Source organism: Osmerus eperlanus, chromosome 16 (genome assembly GCF_963692335.1).
Source record: "Osmerus eperlanus chromosome 16, fOsmEpe2.1, whole genome shotgun sequence".
NCBI lineage: Eukaryota > Metazoa > Chordata > Actinopteri > Osmeriformes > Osmeridae > Osmerus > Osmerus eperlanus.
In genome coordinates this window covers 12,035,894-12,056,572 of record NC_085033.1, presented here as the reverse complement: position 1 = coordinate 12,056,572, position 20,679 = coordinate 12,035,894, and the positions used below count along the sequence as shown (strand labels likewise).

Below are 20,679 nucleotides of genomic sequence, written 5' to 3'. Positions count from 1 at the left end.
ACTAGCCCAACTCCCTAACCGCTCAGCCACCTGACTCCCAGTTGAAATCAGTTGAAAGACAGAGGCACTTTGATAAGTAGTATTGGAACTGACTGAGAATGTTTACCAAAAGAGACGGCAACATACCTACCATAACACGTATTTGTAGTTTTCCATAGAATTTCTGTGGGTGAGAATCAGAATCTGGCTTTATTCGCCATGTAAATTGCCACAGGGAGAATGTCCCTGTACTTACTGTAAGTCGCTCTTGACAAGAGCGTCTGCTAAATGACTAAGTGTAAATGTAATATAAATGAATACGATAGGCTACGAATCTTAAATATAAAAAGTTGAAAAGGGAGGTATAGAAATACAACAGCTAGTGCCAAATGGAATATCTAATCGGCCTACATACACCGACACCTACAGTACAGATCTTTATCTATGAGACATACAAGTGCCAAGAAAATAAACCCGATAACCTTTTTTTGGTGTGGCACTTTCTATTCAACAACATTAAAAATAAAGGGTTGGCGCGGCGCCATTCTATCTATGTAAGATACCTGTGGTGACAAAACCAAGCAATAACTGCAACATGAAAGGCGCCATATATTATATATGACTTGTATTAATTAAGCTACACATAACTTCAAAATGGCTCATAGGGAAGATAACAGTCTCGATCCCTAATTTGTTGTTTACAGTTGATGTTGGTTAGTTGAAGCCTGTGGGGGGCATGCAGCTGTGAGCCTTGTCTCTCACCAGTCTGTAATTACACAGCCTATAAACTATCCCTTTGCTTCACAACATGAGCGTGAGACAATCCCCCCCCCCCCCCCCTTCGAAACCCGACATTAACATGCCACGGCCCTCACACCCTGTGACCCGCTGTCTCTGTCTCTTCCTTTATGTGAACACATCTGGTTTTGCTTTGCTCCGATGTATGCACATTTGTTTGTTATAGGCCTATCATTTGGTGTATAACCCCCCCTTATGTAAATGCATGTACATCTTATTTTCTGCAGCAGAACTGATAACTGACAGTTCCGCCAAGTACACTGTCTCTACTACATTCCTCCTCCACATCAGCACCTCACTTACAACCTAGGAAAAGTGCACACATCAAGATTCCAGAATTCCAATGGAATGTTCTATATTTCTTCAGGGATGGAAGACGGGATGGAAGACAGGGAAACTGATTGTTTTGTTTCCTTCAGGAAAGCTATCAGCATGATATCGAGCCACACGATTCAATATCGATAGGGACTTTATTGATGCTTCAGTACACAAGTCAGAAATTACAGTCCAACGAATTGTTGCATAGACAGTCAGATATATTTCTCATCATGATAAAGAGCCACTGAGACGAAAAGAGAGGTTAAAATAGCACATCATACATACTATAGGTTATAATTTCTTTTTTTAATCAAAATTACACATTTCAATGTATTGGTTCGTTCCATGAAGGCACATAGGACTGGTATTTCCAAAGCATATGAAGGCCCCAATCTTGTACACTTATACAGACATATTTTCCCATGAATGCAGGATCAGCTGTCACTCCCAGGGGTCTGATTGGAGCAACTGGAAGCCTGCGTTAAAATCCATCAATTAGTTTCCCTGTTTAGCCCTTGAGAGTCGTCCAAAACATTTGCAGACCAATTGTATGTGGCAGAAGATTGTAACACAAGCATCACACATAATCCCATAACTCACCACAAGGAAGAGAAAGAAAGTTAGACACTGAAAAACAACGGACGATCTCACCCAGGCAAAACATTGTATGAAAGCCTCTACACTACTAATGAAAATCAATCAATCAATGTGTTATAAAGGCAAAGGACAATGTTTGTGTCCTGTATGAGTAAATCCTCAGTGAAATCACAGACGCACACACAGTCAAGACGACGTCTTTATCACTCTCTCTCATTCGCTTCATTTCATTCCCTCTCTCTCACTCGCATGTCAGTCTACTCTGGTCTGCACCCCCAATTTAAAAACCCTGAGCAATACATTCGAAGACAGACTGTGGGTGGGCCAGAGGGATTCTAGATCATTCCAACGTCCAGCCACAACATTCCTGCATGTGGCACCACTCTATAGAAATGACATCACATGTCAAACACCCATTGTGCTGGAACGTCTTGAAAACACACAGCCAACATGTGTGTCACCCTGTCAGGGTGAATTTCAGGTGATAAGTTATGCTTCATGATATATTGATCATGGAAACGAATCGCAAAAAACTGATCCCAATATCGCCCTTAAAGGTCTCCTGCGGCCTTTCCCCCTCAGACTCTTGTCAGGCTCCCCCTCTCATCTCTCTCCCTGTGTCGCTCTCGTGGTACTCATGGTGGGGCTGTGGCGATTCAAAGCAGAGGCAGGCAGAGACCAGTATGACCCGCTGACATGCCCTCTTTCTCTCTCTCACATACGTCGCATGAAAGCAAAGAACATTTACTGATACAGTAAAAAAAAAAAGAAAAGATCACAATCATATACAAGTCATATTACTCCAAGTCATACTGTAAAAGTGCACATTTGGGGCTCATTGTTACAAAAAACTCAAACACTATGCAAAATACAAAAGAGATACATTTAAATAAAAAAGGAAAAAGTGACCTTATTCACAGCAACATATCTCTATTCTAACAACAACAAAAGTAATAGGTGACTTTTACTGACCACAATCCAGACTGTTCAAATTCCCACCTTCATATCTTTTCCTGCTTGAAGCGTACAGGAGAAAATACATTATCATCCTAAACAGTGTACACACACACACACAAACACTCACACACCAGGAGGTATTAATGGTTACCCCCAGCCACATTGTTTATGTGTGTGCTGGTGATAGTCCCATTGAGTCTAAATCAGGTTTGCCTAATGCACGCCAGGTAAACTGATGAAGTTGCACATTACAGAACACGCTTCAACCAACTACTGCTGGGTAACTAGCTCTATGATGTGTCCACACCACAAAGTATAACCGACAAACTTAGAACAGTCTTTGAGATCTACAAAATCCTGTCATCTAAAAATCACCCAGGCACCCATCATCCAATCCAAATAATCTATGTGTACATTGCAAACAAGTGCAGTGGTACAGCTAGTTACATTAATTTCAACAAACTTCCAACAGTAAAAAAAAACAAGCAAACAAGTATAATTTAAAAGTAAAAACATGTCAAATGTAGGTAACACAGCACAAATAGCACAGGAAACAGTTAAAGGGAGACACGACTGTAAGTTATAAAACCACAAGGCATAAATCATTGATGAGAAATTGGATATAAGAGGAAGAAGCGGATAAAAAAAATGGAAGTAGGAAGCCTGAACAGGAAAGGGAAGTGAGATAAAGTAGACAGAGCAGTGCTACAGTTTTCCAACTTCAGCATTGGGAGTTAAAACAGAGATACAGCAGCAGGGTATCTGCAGCCATAGTCAGGTGGTCAGCAGTGGCCACGTTCTGATCCCGCCTCCCGCCTCCTTCCCTGTCTCCTCTACATCCTGGTCAGGATCAGTGAACCCAAGTGATCATGAAGGAGGGTAAACATGTCGGAACACAGGCGGAGGAGAGTGGAACACCCCGGATTTGATCCAAATCAAATCAGTGCCTTGTTCTATGGGTACTACCTCTCTACTTTTATCTGTCTCTGCATCAACGCTTGGTTTTGGTCTTGTCGTTGTATCTTTCGTTTTACTCGTCGAATGTTTGGTTCTTGGAAATCATGTCAGATACTGTGATGTTGCAGTATCTGATGCCTATCATCAAACGACAACGGTTTTCCACAGAAACACAGAGCTGCATAGCTGGAATACAAGCTTGTCAACCGAGAATACTGGTACATGAGACAATGAAGAGATTAATGAGCCAGAGTCATGCTGGGGTCAACAATAGAGACCTTTCAAGACGTGTGCAAGGATGTGCGCTTGCACAGATATGCATGTTCCCAAAGTTTGCAAATGTTTTCCCTGCGTGTTTGTGTCACTGAAAATAATTCAACGGACAGACAGTTTGTGTTAGTTAGTGTGTAACGTGGTTACGTGTGTGAGTGTGTGTGTGTATGTGTGCGTGTTTGAGAGTGTCTTTGTGTGTGTGCTGTCATGGCTTATGAAACTTTTCGTTGTATCGGTGGATGGTGACACAACCATGGTGACAGGGTTGTGATGTTGCAGTATCTGATGCCTATCATCAAACGACAACGGTTTTCCACAGAAACATGTTGCAGTATCTGATGCCTATCATCAAACGACAACGGTTTTCCACAGAAACACAGAGCTGCATAGCTGGAATACAAGCTTGTCAACCGAGAATACTGGTACATGAGACAATGAAGAGATTAACCCTTGTGTTATCTTCGGGTCATTCCGACCCATCAGTCATTGTGACCCACCGTCGTATTGCGACAACTTTACCGCATACAAAAACAAAGTGAAGCATTTCCTTTTAACCGTAGGGCTGTCTCAGACCCTCCACATTGCGAAGGTTAAAAGAAAATTATTTGTATTTGTTTTTGTATTGGGTAAACACAACGATGGTTCGTTATGAACCTTTGGGTCATGTGACCCGAAGGCAGCACAAGTGTTAATGAGCCAGAGTCATGCTGGGGTCAACAATAGAGACCTTTCAAGACGTGTGCAAGGATGTGCGCTTGCACAGATATGCGTGTTCCCAAAGTTTGCAAATGTTTTCCCTGCGTGTTTGTGTCACCGAAAACAATTCAACGGACAGACAGTTTGTGTTAGTTCGTGTGTAACGTGGTCACGTGTGTGAGCGTGTGTGTGTGTATGTGTGCGTGTTTGAGAGTGTCTTTGTGTGTGTGTGCTGTCATGGCTTATGAAACTTTTCGTTGTATCGGTGGATGGTGACACAACCATGGTAGGAGATGGGCCTCGGCATCGCGGCCACCCCTGTGATGATCCCCGTAGCTGGGTCGTAACACAGGATGTTATCTGACGCCTCGCCTGTCTCCCCCCTCCCTCCCAAGATGAAGATCTTCCCGTTACACACCGACATACCACAGCTCTCCTACAGAGGGGAGAGATGAGGAGGGGGAGAGATTTATAGAGATAGAAATGAAATTAGGAGAATGGAGAGGGAGGGGGGGGGGGGGGGGGGGAGAGAGATATATGGAGAGGTGGAGAGGAAACAAGGGGAATAGAGAGGGAGGGGGGAAAGATGGACAGAGGGATTAGGGTTGATACTGACATTGTTTGGCGTGGCTGTGTGGTTGTGTTGTTCATGTGTTGGTCATTGTTGTGTTGTGGTTCTTTACCTGCTTGCTAAAGGTGCTGACCACATGCATCCAATAGTCCTCTATTGGGTCGTAGCAGAAGATGGACTTGGTGAGACCTCCCGACACGTAGATCAGGTTGTTGAGGGACACCGCCGTGATGCAGCGCTTAGCAATGGGAATGTTGGCCCTTAGCAACCAGGAATCGGTCTCTGGGTCATAGCACTGGACCTGCGAGGAGGGATGGTTGATTGTTCATTCTTTTGACTGAATAGATCCAAATAACAGCTTATAGACAACACACTGCACTCACTAGAGACATGTTCCACAATTAAGACGGCAACACTCGATGACCTGCCTTCTTCTGTGCTCAGTAGAGAAGCAGCTGTCTACCAGACTGAAATCTCTGTGTGTCAGGTAGTCTGTCGTACATCTGGCCCCCGAGGCCAAGCCCCTCTCTTTTGTCTTCAACCTCCCTCTCGCTGTGTCCCAGACGTGCCCCTTCCCCTTCTCTTTTATCTAGCTCAACGGCGCTAGATAAAGCCGGCTGAACCGGTATGGACCACAGCCCACTGTCTCCCTTCAGGCCAGTTCCAAATGACCCAGGGGGGTTTGGAGTGGAATCACAGCTATCCGAGAGGTCTTCCGAGAGTCAAGTTATGATAAGTTATGCTAGCTTCTCTACATGTTCTAGTTTACTGGTAGGATCCCTGAGGGCAGGCACACAAACAGTCACACTCAGGCACGCACACACACCTTTACTGTAACCATGGAGCTAAAGGAAAGGAGTCAGGGAGAGACAGGCAGATTGATAGGTAGTGAGAGAGGAGAAGGAAAGAGACAAAGACACAAACATAAAGACATTGTGTTCATGCCAACTAATTACCTCGCACACAAAACCTGTCTGCAGTGTGAAAAGAATAACTTTACCCAAGATAGTCCCAGTATATCAGCCTGGAATCAGTCAATAAATCATACTCAGGTGATACAAGCTGTGCCCTGAGGTAACTCAATCTTCAGGAGAAGGGAAGCCTTTTTGAATTGTAGGACTTCCTTCTCATGTATTATCATTCTAGACTTGAACAGACTGTTTGTTCCAATGCAGCCATATCTGTCCTCCCAGTCTGATAGTGACTCTATGACAACCTGAGGGCCATTGGGTGTTCACCAGCTGATATGACCAGGTTAAAATATTTGTGTGCCACACAGTAAAAAGTGGACAATAGGGACAATGAATGTCCTGATTAATTTGAGCGTGAGCTATGATTCACTCATAACCGTCTATATTTAACAGTTCAAGATAACGCTGTCAGCTTTTAAAGGTGGATCCACTGTGTGACAAAACAACTGTGATTTTTTGGACAGTCTCTGACAATTCACTCCACTCCCCCCCCTCCCCGCAAGTGCATGTTGGGAAGATGCCCTCATGGGCGGGGTCTCTCTGCCCACCTTGTCTGAGCAGGTGTTGTCATCGGGCCCTCCTCCAATGACGAAGAGCTTGCTGGCACAGCTGGCCACGGCGGGGGAGCTCACCGCCTCCTTCATGGGGGCCACCTCAGTCCAGCGGTTGGAGAAAGAGTCGTAACACTCCACACTGCTCAGGCGACTCTGGCCGTCGTAACCGCCCACGGCATAGACCTGCGAAGAACACAACACACACACAAACAAACAGGTTAGATAACAAGTCATGATTCAACATTGGGAGTAGAGTACAAGCTGCTAAATCCAGGTATTGTTATTGTCTTTGTCTTTGAGATGACGGTGCTTATGGAAGCCAGAGCCACGTGTGCTCTTCCTCTCACCCGGACGACAGAGATAGAACCGGTGAATCAGGTAAACGGTAAAAGTGACATGATGCATCATGACAGGCAGGAGTCCAGCTCCTCAGTGTGTTCTCCTAACTCCTGCTGTAGCCCGGTTTGGCCAGATATGACACGCACACACACTCTCTCTTATCTCCCCATTCTTTCAGAGGGACGTGACAGATTAGCCGCCCCGGGTCGAGCTTGTCGTTTCGGTCATTTAAGATCTCGGTGTGGAGGCAAAACAGGGGGTGGTTGCAGGTGTTTAAGCATGACAGTCTTTTCTACTGTGAGGACAGTTAATATCAGCAGAAAGTCGGAGGACATTTACCATGTTTGATAGCGATGTATGTGTGTGTGTGTGTGTGTGTGTGGGTCAGTGTGTGTGTGTGTGTAGGGGGGGGGGGTCAGATGGCTGAGCAGTTAGGGAATCGGGCTATTAATCAGAAGGTTGCCGGTTCAATTCCCTGCCGTGCGAATGTCGTTGTGTCCTTGGGCAAGACACTTCACCCTACTTGCCTCGGGGGAATGTCCCTGTACTTACTGTAAGTCGCTCTGGATAAGAGCGTCTGCTAAATGACTCAATGTAAATGTAATGTAAATGTGTGTGTGTGTTATGTTTGCATTCTGTGATGGAGACAGAGATCAGACAGTCTGACAGGTTAAGCAAACAAAAGACGTTCTTGCGTAACTTAGTGCCTTAAGGCTGGTCCTGTCTTATATACAGAAAACCCGCCATAAACACGAAAGCTAGGAAGAAGTAGGAGACAGAGAGGGGGAGGAAACAGAGACAGGGGGGGAGAAGAGAGAGAAACAGAGAGAAGGGGAGGAGAAAGAGATGGGGGGTGAACACAGAAAAAGAGAAACATAGATAAAGACTGGAGAGTGGAGACGGAAGGGAAAATATAGGAAAATGTTAAGAAATAGAGGGAAGCCCACAGGACATATCTGCATAGCAACAGTGTCAGCTCTACCGACTTTCCAAACTGCAAAACAGACGAACCAATTGACACTCCCTCCAACTACTCATGCAGTCTCCCACAGCTGGCACTAACCCAACCACAACACATAGGAGAGAGAGAGAGAGAGAGAGAGAGAGAGAGAGAGAGAGAGAGAGAGAGAGAGAGAGAGAGAGAGAGAGAGAGAGAGAGAGAGAGAGAGAGAGAGAGAGAGAGAGAGAGGCGGAGGGAGGGAAAGAGGCGTGTTGGTGGAACAGATAGGCAGGCCGAGTTCAGTAGCTGAGAGAGAGAGATAGAAAACCAACAGCATTCCCATGCTGTTCCACAAGAGTCAGAAGACACCCACATGTCGATAACAAGCCACCAGTTCACAGAGGGACAAAGACAGAGTGTGCAAGTGTGTGGGTATGAACACGCGTGTGGATGAATGCGTGTGTCTGTGTAAGTGTGTGTGTATAGCGTGTAAGTGAGAGCAACCACAGGTCACAAAGGGCCCCCCCCCCCCCCGGCCCTTCCTGTGAGGACAGAGGCTCCTCATGTGGACACACTGACACAAAGGGGAGTGGAAGGAAAGGGTCTAAGCCCTGAACACACTCTCCATAAACACTCCCTTGTTATACATGCAAAAAGATACGACTTGCACTCTATATAAGAACATTCCTCATAGGCTTGATAAGGACAATAGATACTCTGCACACACTTGCGAAATGTTATTGAGTCGTAAATAACAGCACTCGTTCCAAACACAGTCCCATCAAATGCATCTCCAGCAAGACAGACATATGTACCCACACATGCAACATTCCAAACTTATTTGATACAAAGACTTTAGAACCACATTCACACACGCACGCTCCGCCACGTGACAGAAGAGGAGAGCTCCTTTTGGAGAGGAAAACAGTGGTGACCTAGATTACTCTGCTTTCTCTGACAGGGAACCAGACCAGATGGACATCAGAGGAAGTAAGTATCACTGACAGCCTAAAGGAGTGTGTGTATGAGTTACTGTGTGTTTGTGGTGAGAAGTGTTTTATCGGGTGAGTGGAGAGTATATGAGATGTGAAATTAGGAAACTTGAGTGTCCATCAAACACACGAAAACATGGGAAGAGGTTCTGGCTTCAGCTCTCCAAGAATCAGCAGCAGTGACCCGGAGAGGAAATGACCTACTCTAGAGAGGAAGTCAATGTATTTATAAACAATAATATTCTGCATGCCAAAAGATTATTGAGTCCCCAACTTATGGAAAAACCGCAACGGTTACAGAGGGGAGAGGAGATAAGGGGATAACGAGATTTAAAAACAGGGTTGACAGACTTTTGTTAATCTCAGATTTAATCAAACCTTATCTCCATAGAGGAGACAGGTCTATGAGATGAGAGTGTAATGAGAAGGCAGAGTCTAACATCATCACTCTGGGGATCAAAACAACGCTTTTTAGAGAGCGGAGAAAGGGTGAAAAGAAAGCAGATGAAAGGAAAGACACAATAAAGAAAGTGTGGCGCAGACACACAGGAAGTGTTTGGGGATATCTCGTTGTTATGATCAGTGACCAATGCTCTTTTGTAAAGCTCTCTCTTGGAAGTCGCTTTGGATAAAAGCGTCTGCTAAATGCATAAATGTTAATGTAAAATTATGTCTCCAAGGATTTATAGCAGTTCTTCCTAGATTTCCTAAGACTAGAAGTCTTATCAGTTACCTTTCTGCTGTATGCCTGTGCCCTTCAGATTGCCTCTGTCGTGACATTGGAAATGTGCTATGTCTTTCAGGCCCTAAGGCAATGTTACAGTAATAGTGTATAATGACTAGGTTTGTGAAGTCATGTAAACTACAGAAGGTCCCCGCTCATCTTGGAAAGTGTCTCTGTAGAGTGTCATAGTGTACAGCAGCTATCAGATAACACTGGCAGAAGACAAGCCTGTGTGCCTGTTACTCCCACATGCCCAGCCATGACAAGACCACACACACTCTACCTCTTCTCTCCCCCTCTCACAGCCCGTGTCCATACACAGCTGGTAACAGGGGCGACTCAACACACACGAACACGATGTCCTCTCCCCCCCCCCCCCATTTAGCAGACACTTGTATCCAAAGCAATGTATAGTACGGGGGTGGGATTTGAACTTTGACCTGCAGTCATGTGCTCTAACCACTGAACTATGTTTGCACATGCTGTACTGTAAACACACAGACAGGGACACTGAAAGCACATGCGATGTTCTGTATGAACCTTCCTCTGCTTTCCTGTATTGTTCTTAAACTAGCTCAACAAGTCTATGCTGTTAAATCACGCAAATTCTTCCTTATAACCAAAACAATACTGTAGTTGACCACTGGTCTTGGTGTTTGTATTGCACATGTCCTACATAGCTCTTTACGTGAGGGCCTGTAATTAACATTATGTACACATCGTTGTAAGTACTTACTACCTTACTCAATAATTAGTGGACTGTGAACTTCGCAGATTAGTCAATGCACACACACACACATGCAGGCCTACACACACAGGTGCAAGCACGCAGGCACACACACTCAAATACAGTCACACACGATTACATGCTTCAATTCAGTAATGACTCAGTGGTTTGTTGTGGTTCTGCAGCGATTGCGCAAACCATCTGGCCCTGCCAGGCCTCCCCCTGACCAGACTGCGTGGGTCTAGCTGGGTCTTTGACAAAGCGCCCAGGGGATATGTGTGCCATGGCACAGTGAGGTCACAAGATACCCTGGCACGGCACAGCTAGAGAACACACTGGCCGTGTGGGGAAACAGCTCAGATCCACCCAGGTTGAAATACAGCTAAGCCCTCTTCATTCAGTTATAACACTAGGAAGCTAGTGAGGTCTCTAACTCTTGGCAAGAATGGCTGTGATGATGATGACGAACATGTTTAAATCATAAACTCCACATTAAGGTGGTGAAAACATAGAAAGACACTGACCAGAGAACAGGAGTGGGGAAAAGAAGGGGAAGAATACAGGTTGATCTGAAACAAAAGGTTCCATTGAGCAGCTTCGAACAATGCTCTGTCAGGTGTTTTCTGATCAGATACCAGATCCTGAGCCAACCGTTCCACCAACTGTGAAAGTTGTTGATGCACTTGTTTAATAACAGGGGGCAACCCGCCTGCTGTCTGCTGCCTAAGCGTGGACCAGGTTGAGCTGACGGTTTATAAGCCCTGGGGCTGCCTGGCATACCTCTCCTGTCATTCTCTAAAAGAGTGAAGATGGAAAAACGTGCCTGGGTGATTCAACGATGTTGCAAAGATGATCTGTGAGGAGGTCAGTGGATCTATAAGGCCTGGTCACGGGAACATCGTTAGAATACTACTGGTCTCTGATTATATGCTGTAATTACTGCGTGTTCTATTTGTACGTCGCTTTGGATAAAATCTGCTAAATGAATGAAATGTAAATCGAAGACGTGTCCTATGGCACTGAACTACCTGTCAGTTCTCTGGCTGTTACAGGAATTTGTGTGCAATGGTACGCAGTGAGCAGTCTTTATCTTTCATCAGTCACTTCACAGTTCCCTGTAGGTTGCATTCTTTGAAAATGACGTCCTTCGAGCACTTTTCCTCATAGCTTCATTTGTAGAGCAAATCAAACATCAGGTTGTGCACTGCTAGTTGGAGTGATCTGTTAAGGGTGCTTTTACGGTTTTTTTCGAAGACACATCAAACACCCGCCGCCAAGCACATCCTGTTGGCTCACCTGAACAGGACTGCCGGCGGTTTCTCAGCTTTACATTACAATGCTGATGCAACTTCTTCCATTGACGCCTGTGTGTCGCCATGATGTCTAAGTCTTTGTCTCTACCGACCTTCTTGTAGGCATGTCATGATCAGTCCACACCACCCAAACAAACAACATCAAACACCAACAACAGTTTGGTTGGTTTGGTGTGATATGCCTGTTGGCGTTTGTTGGGGCAATGTGACAGTGACAGTTATGTGGTGTTTGTTGGACTCTGTTGGGGCAGTGTGAACTAGGTGTACAGGGCTGGACCCGGAGGGGTGCTCACCTTGCCCAGGAGGACGGTCATCTTGTGTCTCCAGCGGCCCTTGTTGAGGGAGGCCACTCTGATCCACAGGTTGAGCTGGGAGTTGTACATCCACACGTCACGGCTGTTGATGCGACCCCCTTGAACAACACAAACACGAGCACGCTTTGAGATTGTGTTCATTTCAGCAGATGCTTTTCAACAGTGCACACATGTAGAACACAGCCCATGTCTACATCAAGCATTCTAATACAGTCGATGTGAAACACAGTATTGACAGTATGCCAATGTGCACAAACAACAGAAGAAGAAAAACAATATTATTATCTAATCTGTCGGCTACTGATGCATTTCTAAGAATAGGATTAACTGTAAACAGATTTTGTCTGATAGAAACAACTACTCTAAAAATACTTCACAATCAGAAAAAACACATAATCCATAAAAAGATTATGTTTTGGGACTAAAATGTCAAGGCCATTGTTCACAAGGGCACAGCTGATGGCTTATCTCATCAAGAGCAGGCTCCATGTGTAAACCCAGTAATCAAAGTCCAGTCCCTCACTAACCAAACACAGCCAACACTTCCACGCACCTGCCACCTCTTTACACAGCTTTGACTACAACATTTCTTTGTATTTAGAGTACATGCCATGCAAACATCAATGATTTTTACTGAGCTTTTAAACATACACACTGTACATGTGCACACACATTTGCACACACACACACACACACACACTTACACACACGTGCATGTATGTGCACACACACACACACAGTGTGGCTCTTTTGTAAATGACAGAGCAGCAGTTGATTGGTTTCTTCCTCTGTCTCTGGGCAAACCTGTACTCAAAGGAACCGTTTTTGCCTCTCTTCCTCCTCTGGCAAGAAAAACAACATTCAACACTGCGTGTCCCAGACACGTGCAGAACAAGTCACAACGCAACACCAATATCTCCCTCCCTCTCTCTTTGCCTTCATCCCTATCTCTCTCTCTCCTACCTCTCTCATGCTTTTTCTCACATTCTCAACACCTGCCTGTTGATTCTACACAGTCTGAATCAAAAGGCCCAGTTGATCCCTGTGACAACACGAGAAGCACTGAACCAACAGAACAATATATAGACTAAGAGTAGAATATAGGTCAAAACCACACAAGAGCAACATCGTCCCTCTGGCATGAGGCGGAAGCAGAGCAGACAAAAGGCTGATTGACGATGAGTCTGAGGCTGTGAGCTCTGAAAATCGAACAGTACTTGATAAAGGTCCACTAGAAGGCTAGGGCCTAACTACCACGTCATCATTAGGGCCTAACTACCACGTCATCATTAGGGCCTAACTACCACGTCATCATGCACACAGGAGAGGCTTGGAACAGGCCATGTCGTGAGACAGCATGGAGTTTGGTTAAAGGTGCAGAGAGGCCAATTGGACATGCCCAAACGTCTGCCCGAATGTACACAAACAACGACTGTGTTGTGTGCCACCCCCTGAATGAGAATCCTGTAGTAAACATATAAATCGTGCTTGTTGTTTTGTATGACAACAAGACATTGCTTAACGCCTCCATTTCTTAGCCCTGTGATTTTCTCAGGGCAGGAGCTTCCAACTGAACAATGGGTATCCATACCTGATACAATAACTCATGGGCTCAACCTTCCATAATGACACAACATTATTCTCAATCCAGTATGGTCTACAACCACTGTGGTGCAATTTTATCTGTCTCGGAAGAGGGGTTTTCTTTAGATGAAGAGGGTGGTGATATCCTGTTTGGTAGTAGGCAACAAATCATATATCCCTTTTATATACCACAGAAAACAAAACAAATGGTTTGGCTCATTGGTTACATTCATATGAGCATTGGCCTCTTCACATTGTCAGCCATGGTTATTAACAGACTTCTTGGAAAGAAACACGCTTGTTTTATGATCCAGTCCATTTGAACTTTGGCCTTTCTCCCTGGCCTCTTGTCTAACATGGCTGGGTGGCAGAAGAACCATGCTTATTCTGGCTACTTCAGCTAAATCGGTTAACATAGAGGAGAAACTTATGGACTAAATCTATGGACTGACCTGCTGAACAGAATTCTTTCTTAAGTTCTCTTGAGTAGGAAAGAGCTCATGGATGACTTAGGTGACAGAAATACTGTACATTTGCATACATGTATTTGAGCACAGTACCTGTCATTATGGTCTTTTTGGACTTTGAGAAATTCCAATCATTGGGTACATGCTAACATTACCTCTAGACCTCTACTCCAGGAATGCAAATCTGGCTCTCTAGCCATTGGCTGTCGTCACAGTTCTGTATTTTCATAAAACCACGACACTTAGGAATCCAGCCCACCATTCTTCAACAGTACTTCTAGGTCAGGTGTTATGGTAGTTGACAGTACAGTGTCGTGAGAGCAGGGGGTCTGTGATAAAAGACAGCCATGGTTCCAGTCAGGTCCAGACAAGACCGACTGAGAGGCCCCCGGTGCCCTTTTGATGCTGCTGAGTCTATTTCAGACCACAGCTTACTGCAGCTGTGCTTGAGACAGGAGGCCCTCCAAAGTATGTGTCCCAGAGGAAGAGAAGGGGGGGGGGGGGGTGGGGGGGGGGGAGAGAGAGAGGAACATACCAGGAATAAAGGGGGTTCAAAAGAAAAACGTGGAAGATTTAAATCGAGACAGAAGTATCTGTTTTGGAAAAAAAGAAGCCAGTACAGTGGGGTGGGGGAGGACCAGGGAAGAGAGAGAGAGAGCGAGGAGGAGATAGGGAGAAACAGAGAGAGAGAGAGGGAGAGAGAAAGAGATAAATAGAGAGAGAGAGAGATAAAGAGAGAGAGAGAGAGAGAGAGAGAGAGAGAGAGAGAGAGAGAGAGAGAGAGAGAGAGAGAGAGATGTTTACTTTTCCAGGCACTGCTTCTGAGATGATTGAGAGCAGGCACGTGAGGACTTGGCAAAAAGGCAGCAAGGAATATAAACATGGCTCTCTCCTAAAGCTAACTCTATCTCTCACTATCTTTTTAGGTCATGAATAGCATCGATCATCCATAGCATCGAGCATCCATGTTTTCATACAAACCCTGATGTAGTTGATGGAAAAAACACGTTGCAAAAACCTTCTGGAGTTTTCCAACTTTCCTATTATACCTTAACCCGTGAACAGTTACTCAACAAAACCACTGATAAGCAATAGCTTCAGACCAAGGCTCCGTTAGTGCATACTTCTCAAGAAGAATGAAATGCTGTTAATAAAGCTCATGTTGCTTTCATTAGGAACAGTGTATGACGTGAGGCTTCTGCCCTGTTAAATCAAGGCCCTGCTGAGGTTAGTAAAAGAGAGGCTTGCACCATACTTGGCGCGTGCTCTCTTCCCAGCATGCATCAGCCAGGTCAGAAGGCTACAAGTCACAGCGGCCATGAAAAGACTGATCTACAATCAGCCTGCAATCCTGTTAAGCAATGTTTTCACCAGCAATGTTCTCACCAGATACACAACTGACCTGTGATCAGTAACCTACAGAGTTCCTTGAAAGACATCAATAACAAGTTGTGTGACTCTAAGCACAGGCCAATTGGGGAAAAGAAAGTGAAGAGGAAGCTGGGCCAAAGAGGGCCTCCCTGTGCAGCGAGCCTGGAGTGTGAGCCCAGATGTTGTTCTCACATTTTCCTCTGACTCAAACGGCCTGTGGCTAAATAAAACACACAACGCTAACAGCCACCGCCTCCCGGCTGGTCTTCCTCCTCCACTGTACCAGTCCTTAATACTGAAACTGGACTTACTGAGGAGTCAGAAATATGAGACAGGCCCATTGGTTTCAGATATTTGAAATAGGATTCAGACATAGCCAGGTAGGAAGTAGGGTATAAGCAAGCTACATCTAATGCAAATAAGGCTTAACCGTTTTGTCCAAAATCAATCAAGTCTAACGGCTCCATGCAACGTCAGCGTGGCGACGGCTCTTACCTGATACCAGGATGTCGTTGCGCAGGGCACAGACGGCATACTCGGACTTTGTGAACTCAGGAAGCTTGGCCAGGGACTTCCACTCGCCCGTCACCGGGTCGTAACACTCGGTGTAGGGCAGGTTGAAGCCCCCCACCCTCTCACAGCCTCCCACCACCACGATCACCTCAGAGAAGCCTGTCGACCTGTGTGGAGGAGACAGGGAGCGAACGAGAGGGGGTTAGAGAAGGGAGAGAGGGGCAGGTGAAGTGGGAGGTGTCCTGCACCACAGTGAGATCCAACACTGGGAAGACCCAGCCATGGCCTGACCTGAGACAGGAACAGAATTAATATGATGAAGGTGGAGTTCAGAGAGAGGATGGTTTAATATGCCGGGACAGGTGGAGAATGGAATGGGGATATGGTTTCTGTTGGCTTGCATGTGGCATACAATTATCTTTAGAGACAAATAGTGAGTCAGGTGGCTGAGCGGTGAGGGAGTCGGTCTAGTAATCTGAAGGTTGCCAGATCGATTCCCAGCCGTGCCAAATGACGTTGTGTCCTTGGGCAAGGCACTTCACCCTACTTGCCTCGGAGAGAATGTCCCTGTACTTACTGTAAGTCGCTATGGATAAGAGCGTCTGCTAAATGACTAAAAAAAAATAGAAGAGAATAAAATATCACACTTGGGGCGAAACTGACTTTCGAATTGTCCCCTTATCTGATTTCCTTGCCATAAGCGAAACTCCCACGCTGAATACATTTCATTTCCTTTAGTCTAGCAACGGTGATCCACTGCTGGCCCTCGGGCAACAGTTTGGAAATACCATCTGTGTACCCCATCATAGACATCCCACCATCAGCATCAGCATGCTGCTCGATTGGCTCTCCATTACCCTCTCAGCACCAGCAGGGTGTCTGTGCACTTTCCCCCACATTCTAACGTCTTCATTCATGCAGGCTGTTTCGAGGCGTGAGGTGTGTAGAAGGGGGGGGCAGTTCTCACGTGTGTGCTACCCAGTAACAAAGCACAGGCAGTTTTGAGGAGAGATAACGGAGGACAGTGAGGCCCTGGGGGTGTCCCCGTAGATCTGGGGCCGGGGTAAGGTGGGTGGAGTTGGAGGAAAGGAGAACTCATGAATCTGTCGACAGGTCCTTCTCTATATCTCTGGCTTGGAGGGGCCCCAGGGCTATGCAAACACAGTCAGACAGACACACACTAGAGCAGCTACCTGGCTGATCTCGTTTCATCTGCCTGGATACTGACGCGATTGAACTCAAACACCTTTGTTAACTGACGCCCTCCGCTGTTGCCACTGAACCAGCAGATACATATACGGATTAACTCTTAGAAGAATGGCCGCAAGTGGTAGGGCAGCACAAAGAGTCGATCTGTCATCACAATCAACAACTGAAGTCGTGCTTCAGTCTCAAGGTTGTTTTCTACGACAGTTGAAACCAAACTTTCAACGCGTACAGTCCACCTAAACATGCAACGAAAATCGGAATCTTTGGGTAAATGGGGTACAAAGAGTTAACCCTATCTGGTCATAAAAGGCTAGGTTAACGCCTCCAAATACATGCATGTTTGTGTTTATGAGTGATTCTACTTCCATTCTCGTATGACAAGATGGAACAATGTATGATCCTTCTGTGATAGCTGCTCCTTGCAACATTTCCCTAATTTTCAAGAGAAGTCGAATGTGTATGGACTTGTCATGACATTTTTAGTAGAAATTGGGCTTATAAATCTATTCTCACTCAATGAAGGCTCTGTGTGCTTAGCTAAGCACAATAAACTGTATGAGAGAGAATGAGTATCCGTACACACGCAAACACACATACAACCTCAAAGGGTAATTGAGTGCGTCAGTATGTTGAAACCCCGACCATATAGGAGAGCACAGTGGAATGTCTATTCTCTCTGTATGTCTCTCTCTTCCTCTTTCTCTCCCTCTCATTACAACTGTCATCTGTCTTTTGACCAAAGAAGAAGGTGGATGGAATTTCAACGCTCCTTATATGCTTATATGGGAGTCAGGTGGCTGAGCGGTGAGGGAATTGGGTTGGTAATCCGAAGGTTGCCAGTTCGATTCCCGGTCATGCCAACTGACGTTGTGTCCTTGGGCAAGGCACTTCACCCTACTTGCCTCGGGGGAATGTCCCTGTACTTACTGTAAGTCGCTCTGGATAAGAGCGTCTGCTAAATGACTAAATGTAAATGTAAATATGCAAAGCACATTCAAACAGCAGGTCCTAGTAAAAAAATACCAAAACACCAAGTCACAGTAAAATAGCTAAGCATTCCTGTGAGATGGTGTAGTAAATCACAACGCTTCCTGTTCATGGTTACCTGCGTGGCCTTGTCCTGGGTGACATCATCTCGTTCCCCAGCACGTGGTAGCGCCGGGCCTCATGCAGCAGCTGGTAGCACTCGGGAGCGTTCTGGATCAGCTGGTCTCCCTCCACCGTCTGGACGAAGTAGTTGGGGTGCAGCAGGGGCAGGCGCACGTGGTGGAGCAGCTCCTTGAGCAGGGGCCTTCTGTTCTCCACCGTGTGGTACACCCAGCGCATCACCGCCTCAAACACCATCTCCTCCTTCCCGATGGCCAGCTCGTCGCTCCCGATGTACTCCTCCAGCTCGTCCATCCTCAGGTCCAGGAACTCCTCGTGCTGGGCCACGTCTTGGAAGTTGGCCAGGGCGTAGCCGCGGCAGCGGCTGGCCAGCTGCTTGAGGGCGTGAGCGTCAGCGAAGCGCTGGATGCCCAGGCAGTTGCAGGGGTCCAGCTGGTCCTCCAGGAACTTGGCGCAGGCGTCGCGCAGCGTGGAGATCTGGAAGAGGCTGGAGGTCTCAAACAGGAACTGGACGTTGTCGGTGGTGATCTTGGCGCGGCCCGTGTACACGAAGCTGAGGAAGGAGTCCATGGCCTCGGCCAGGATGCCGTTGATCTCCACCAGCATTTCGCGGCTCTCGCGGTGGTCGTTGCAGAACATGGCCCGGAAGTAGGAGGAGCAGGCGGAGAGCACGGCTCTGTGGCAGGGGAACTCGCGGCCCTGCACGCTGATGACCACGTCTGTGAACAGGCGGCTGTCGCGGAACTCGTTGAACACCTGGAGGATGGCCTCGGAGTGGGACGAGCCGGAGGAGAAATCCAAGATGTCCTGACTCGTCAGATTCTTGGAGTCCACCTCGAACACCTTGGGAGTTATAGCAAACGACAACATTGTTGCGTTTCAAAGTTGAGGGTCTGGAAATGGGTCATGTCACAGTTGACTGTCCAGGTTGGTGAGTCAAGATAGTTCAAACACACAGACATGTATCTTAACCATTACAAAACCGGACAATTTTGCCACGAGCATAGAAAAAGACTTTCTAGCGGTGTTTGTAGAAACTCACCTTGCGTTTGACGGCAGGGGAGTCCCGGGTCCCCGAGTCCTCTCTGTTCAGCCTTCTGCCCAAAATCAACACCATGGCTGCTGCCTCACCGTAGAGATCTGCTTTACTCTTGAGAGGGAAATGGAGAGGGACAGGGAGACCGAGTGTTTAAATGCATTGTGTACTGTACGTTAATTATTTAATATCGCAAAACTGTTAAGTGTGTGACAAATGTTTCACTTAATAACATCATGTGTTGTTGTCATGTGGGGGGTGGGGTGGTTAGATGGAGCAATAGAGGAACTGCAGGCTATAGAGGCAAATAAGTCACAAGGGAAGTATGCGAAACAGAGCAAGACAAAAAAAAATAGGTAACACAAACAATTCCAGAGCCCTGAGCCCTAGGATAGAGTTACAGTGTTTTGCATCACTGCAACGAGAGACTAGTAGTTTTAAGGATTGTATTTTAAGATAGAAGTAATACTTGAGAAGACCTCCTGGGGCTATGTAACAGTTTTCCCTCAAGCTCTGTAGGTGACATGGTAGGCTTACATATTCATTACACAAAAACTGTACATGCTGAACTCCTGTCTGGAGATGAGTTAGGCAACATTGGCAAGGACAATCCACATGTCAATCAGTTTTTTTTTAGAAAGGCAAGTTAGGACTGTAAAGAAAGAGCGCAATAATACCATGTTCTCAACCGCGATGTTTGAAGACTGAACAACAATGATCGCTTTTGACTGCCAAACAGATTAATTCGCATTACCGCAGCGTCCCTCTTTCTCAAGTTTTCTTTGATTACTCTCCATAAAATAGAGACTAATTTTATATGATACATGTAGGCCTATTGTTTTATGACTTGAGAGCAAAGACACTAAAACAACACAATGTTACCTATTGTTATTTTCATTACATACACTTGTAATAGTATATCAGTCTGACAATTTGCGTGTAAAACATGAATAAGTGACTGTTTGCGCGCGTATCCATGCATGGATGTAGGATTCTTGTGGACAATAGTCACGGAACAGGATCCTACTTGCACCAGTCTGCAGTGCTAAAAAGATGACGTGAAGTCATATTCAGCCGAGTTATTAATAACGTGGACCTCGGTATAACGTACCCATTATCGCAAACAAAACACACCTATTTGCTTGTGTTTTCGTGTCAGTGCGTCGGTGGACTCAGGCAGAAATAATGAGGACAGGTTTTGCCAGTGCTCCCTGACACGCAATTTCCCTCATCCTACCCTTTACATCTTATTCATATTACTTCATGCATTTTACTGTCTCTATAATACCATTATTTGATGCAATCTTGTAATCTGATAGCTCACAGTTATAATAGATTTTAACCAAGCGCACTATAATAAACACATGTTCCC

At 45.9% G+C, this 20,679-nt stretch overlaps 1 protein-coding gene across 1 annotated transcript; it reads right to left on the bottom strand.

Annotated features, from left to right (window-relative positions):
• Positions 1-1,228: 1,228 nt before the first annotated feature.
• On the bottom strand, positions 1,229-19,427 carry klhl24a (kelch-like family member 24a). Its single transcript, XM_062480866.1, has 7 exons — positions 19,314-19,427; positions 18,270-19,114; positions 15,938-16,122; positions 12,000-12,118; positions 6,666-6,854; positions 5,259-5,447; positions 1,229-5,011 (listed from the first exon to the last, which is right to left on the bottom strand). The coding sequence occupies exons 1-7, from the start codon at positions 19,386-19,388 to the stop codon at positions 4,811-4,813; spliced, it is 1,803 nt and encodes a 600-aa protein (XP_062336850.1). The 5' UTR covers positions 19,389-19,427; the 3' UTR covers positions 1,229-4,810.
• Positions 19,428-20,679: the final 1,252 nt, after the last annotated feature.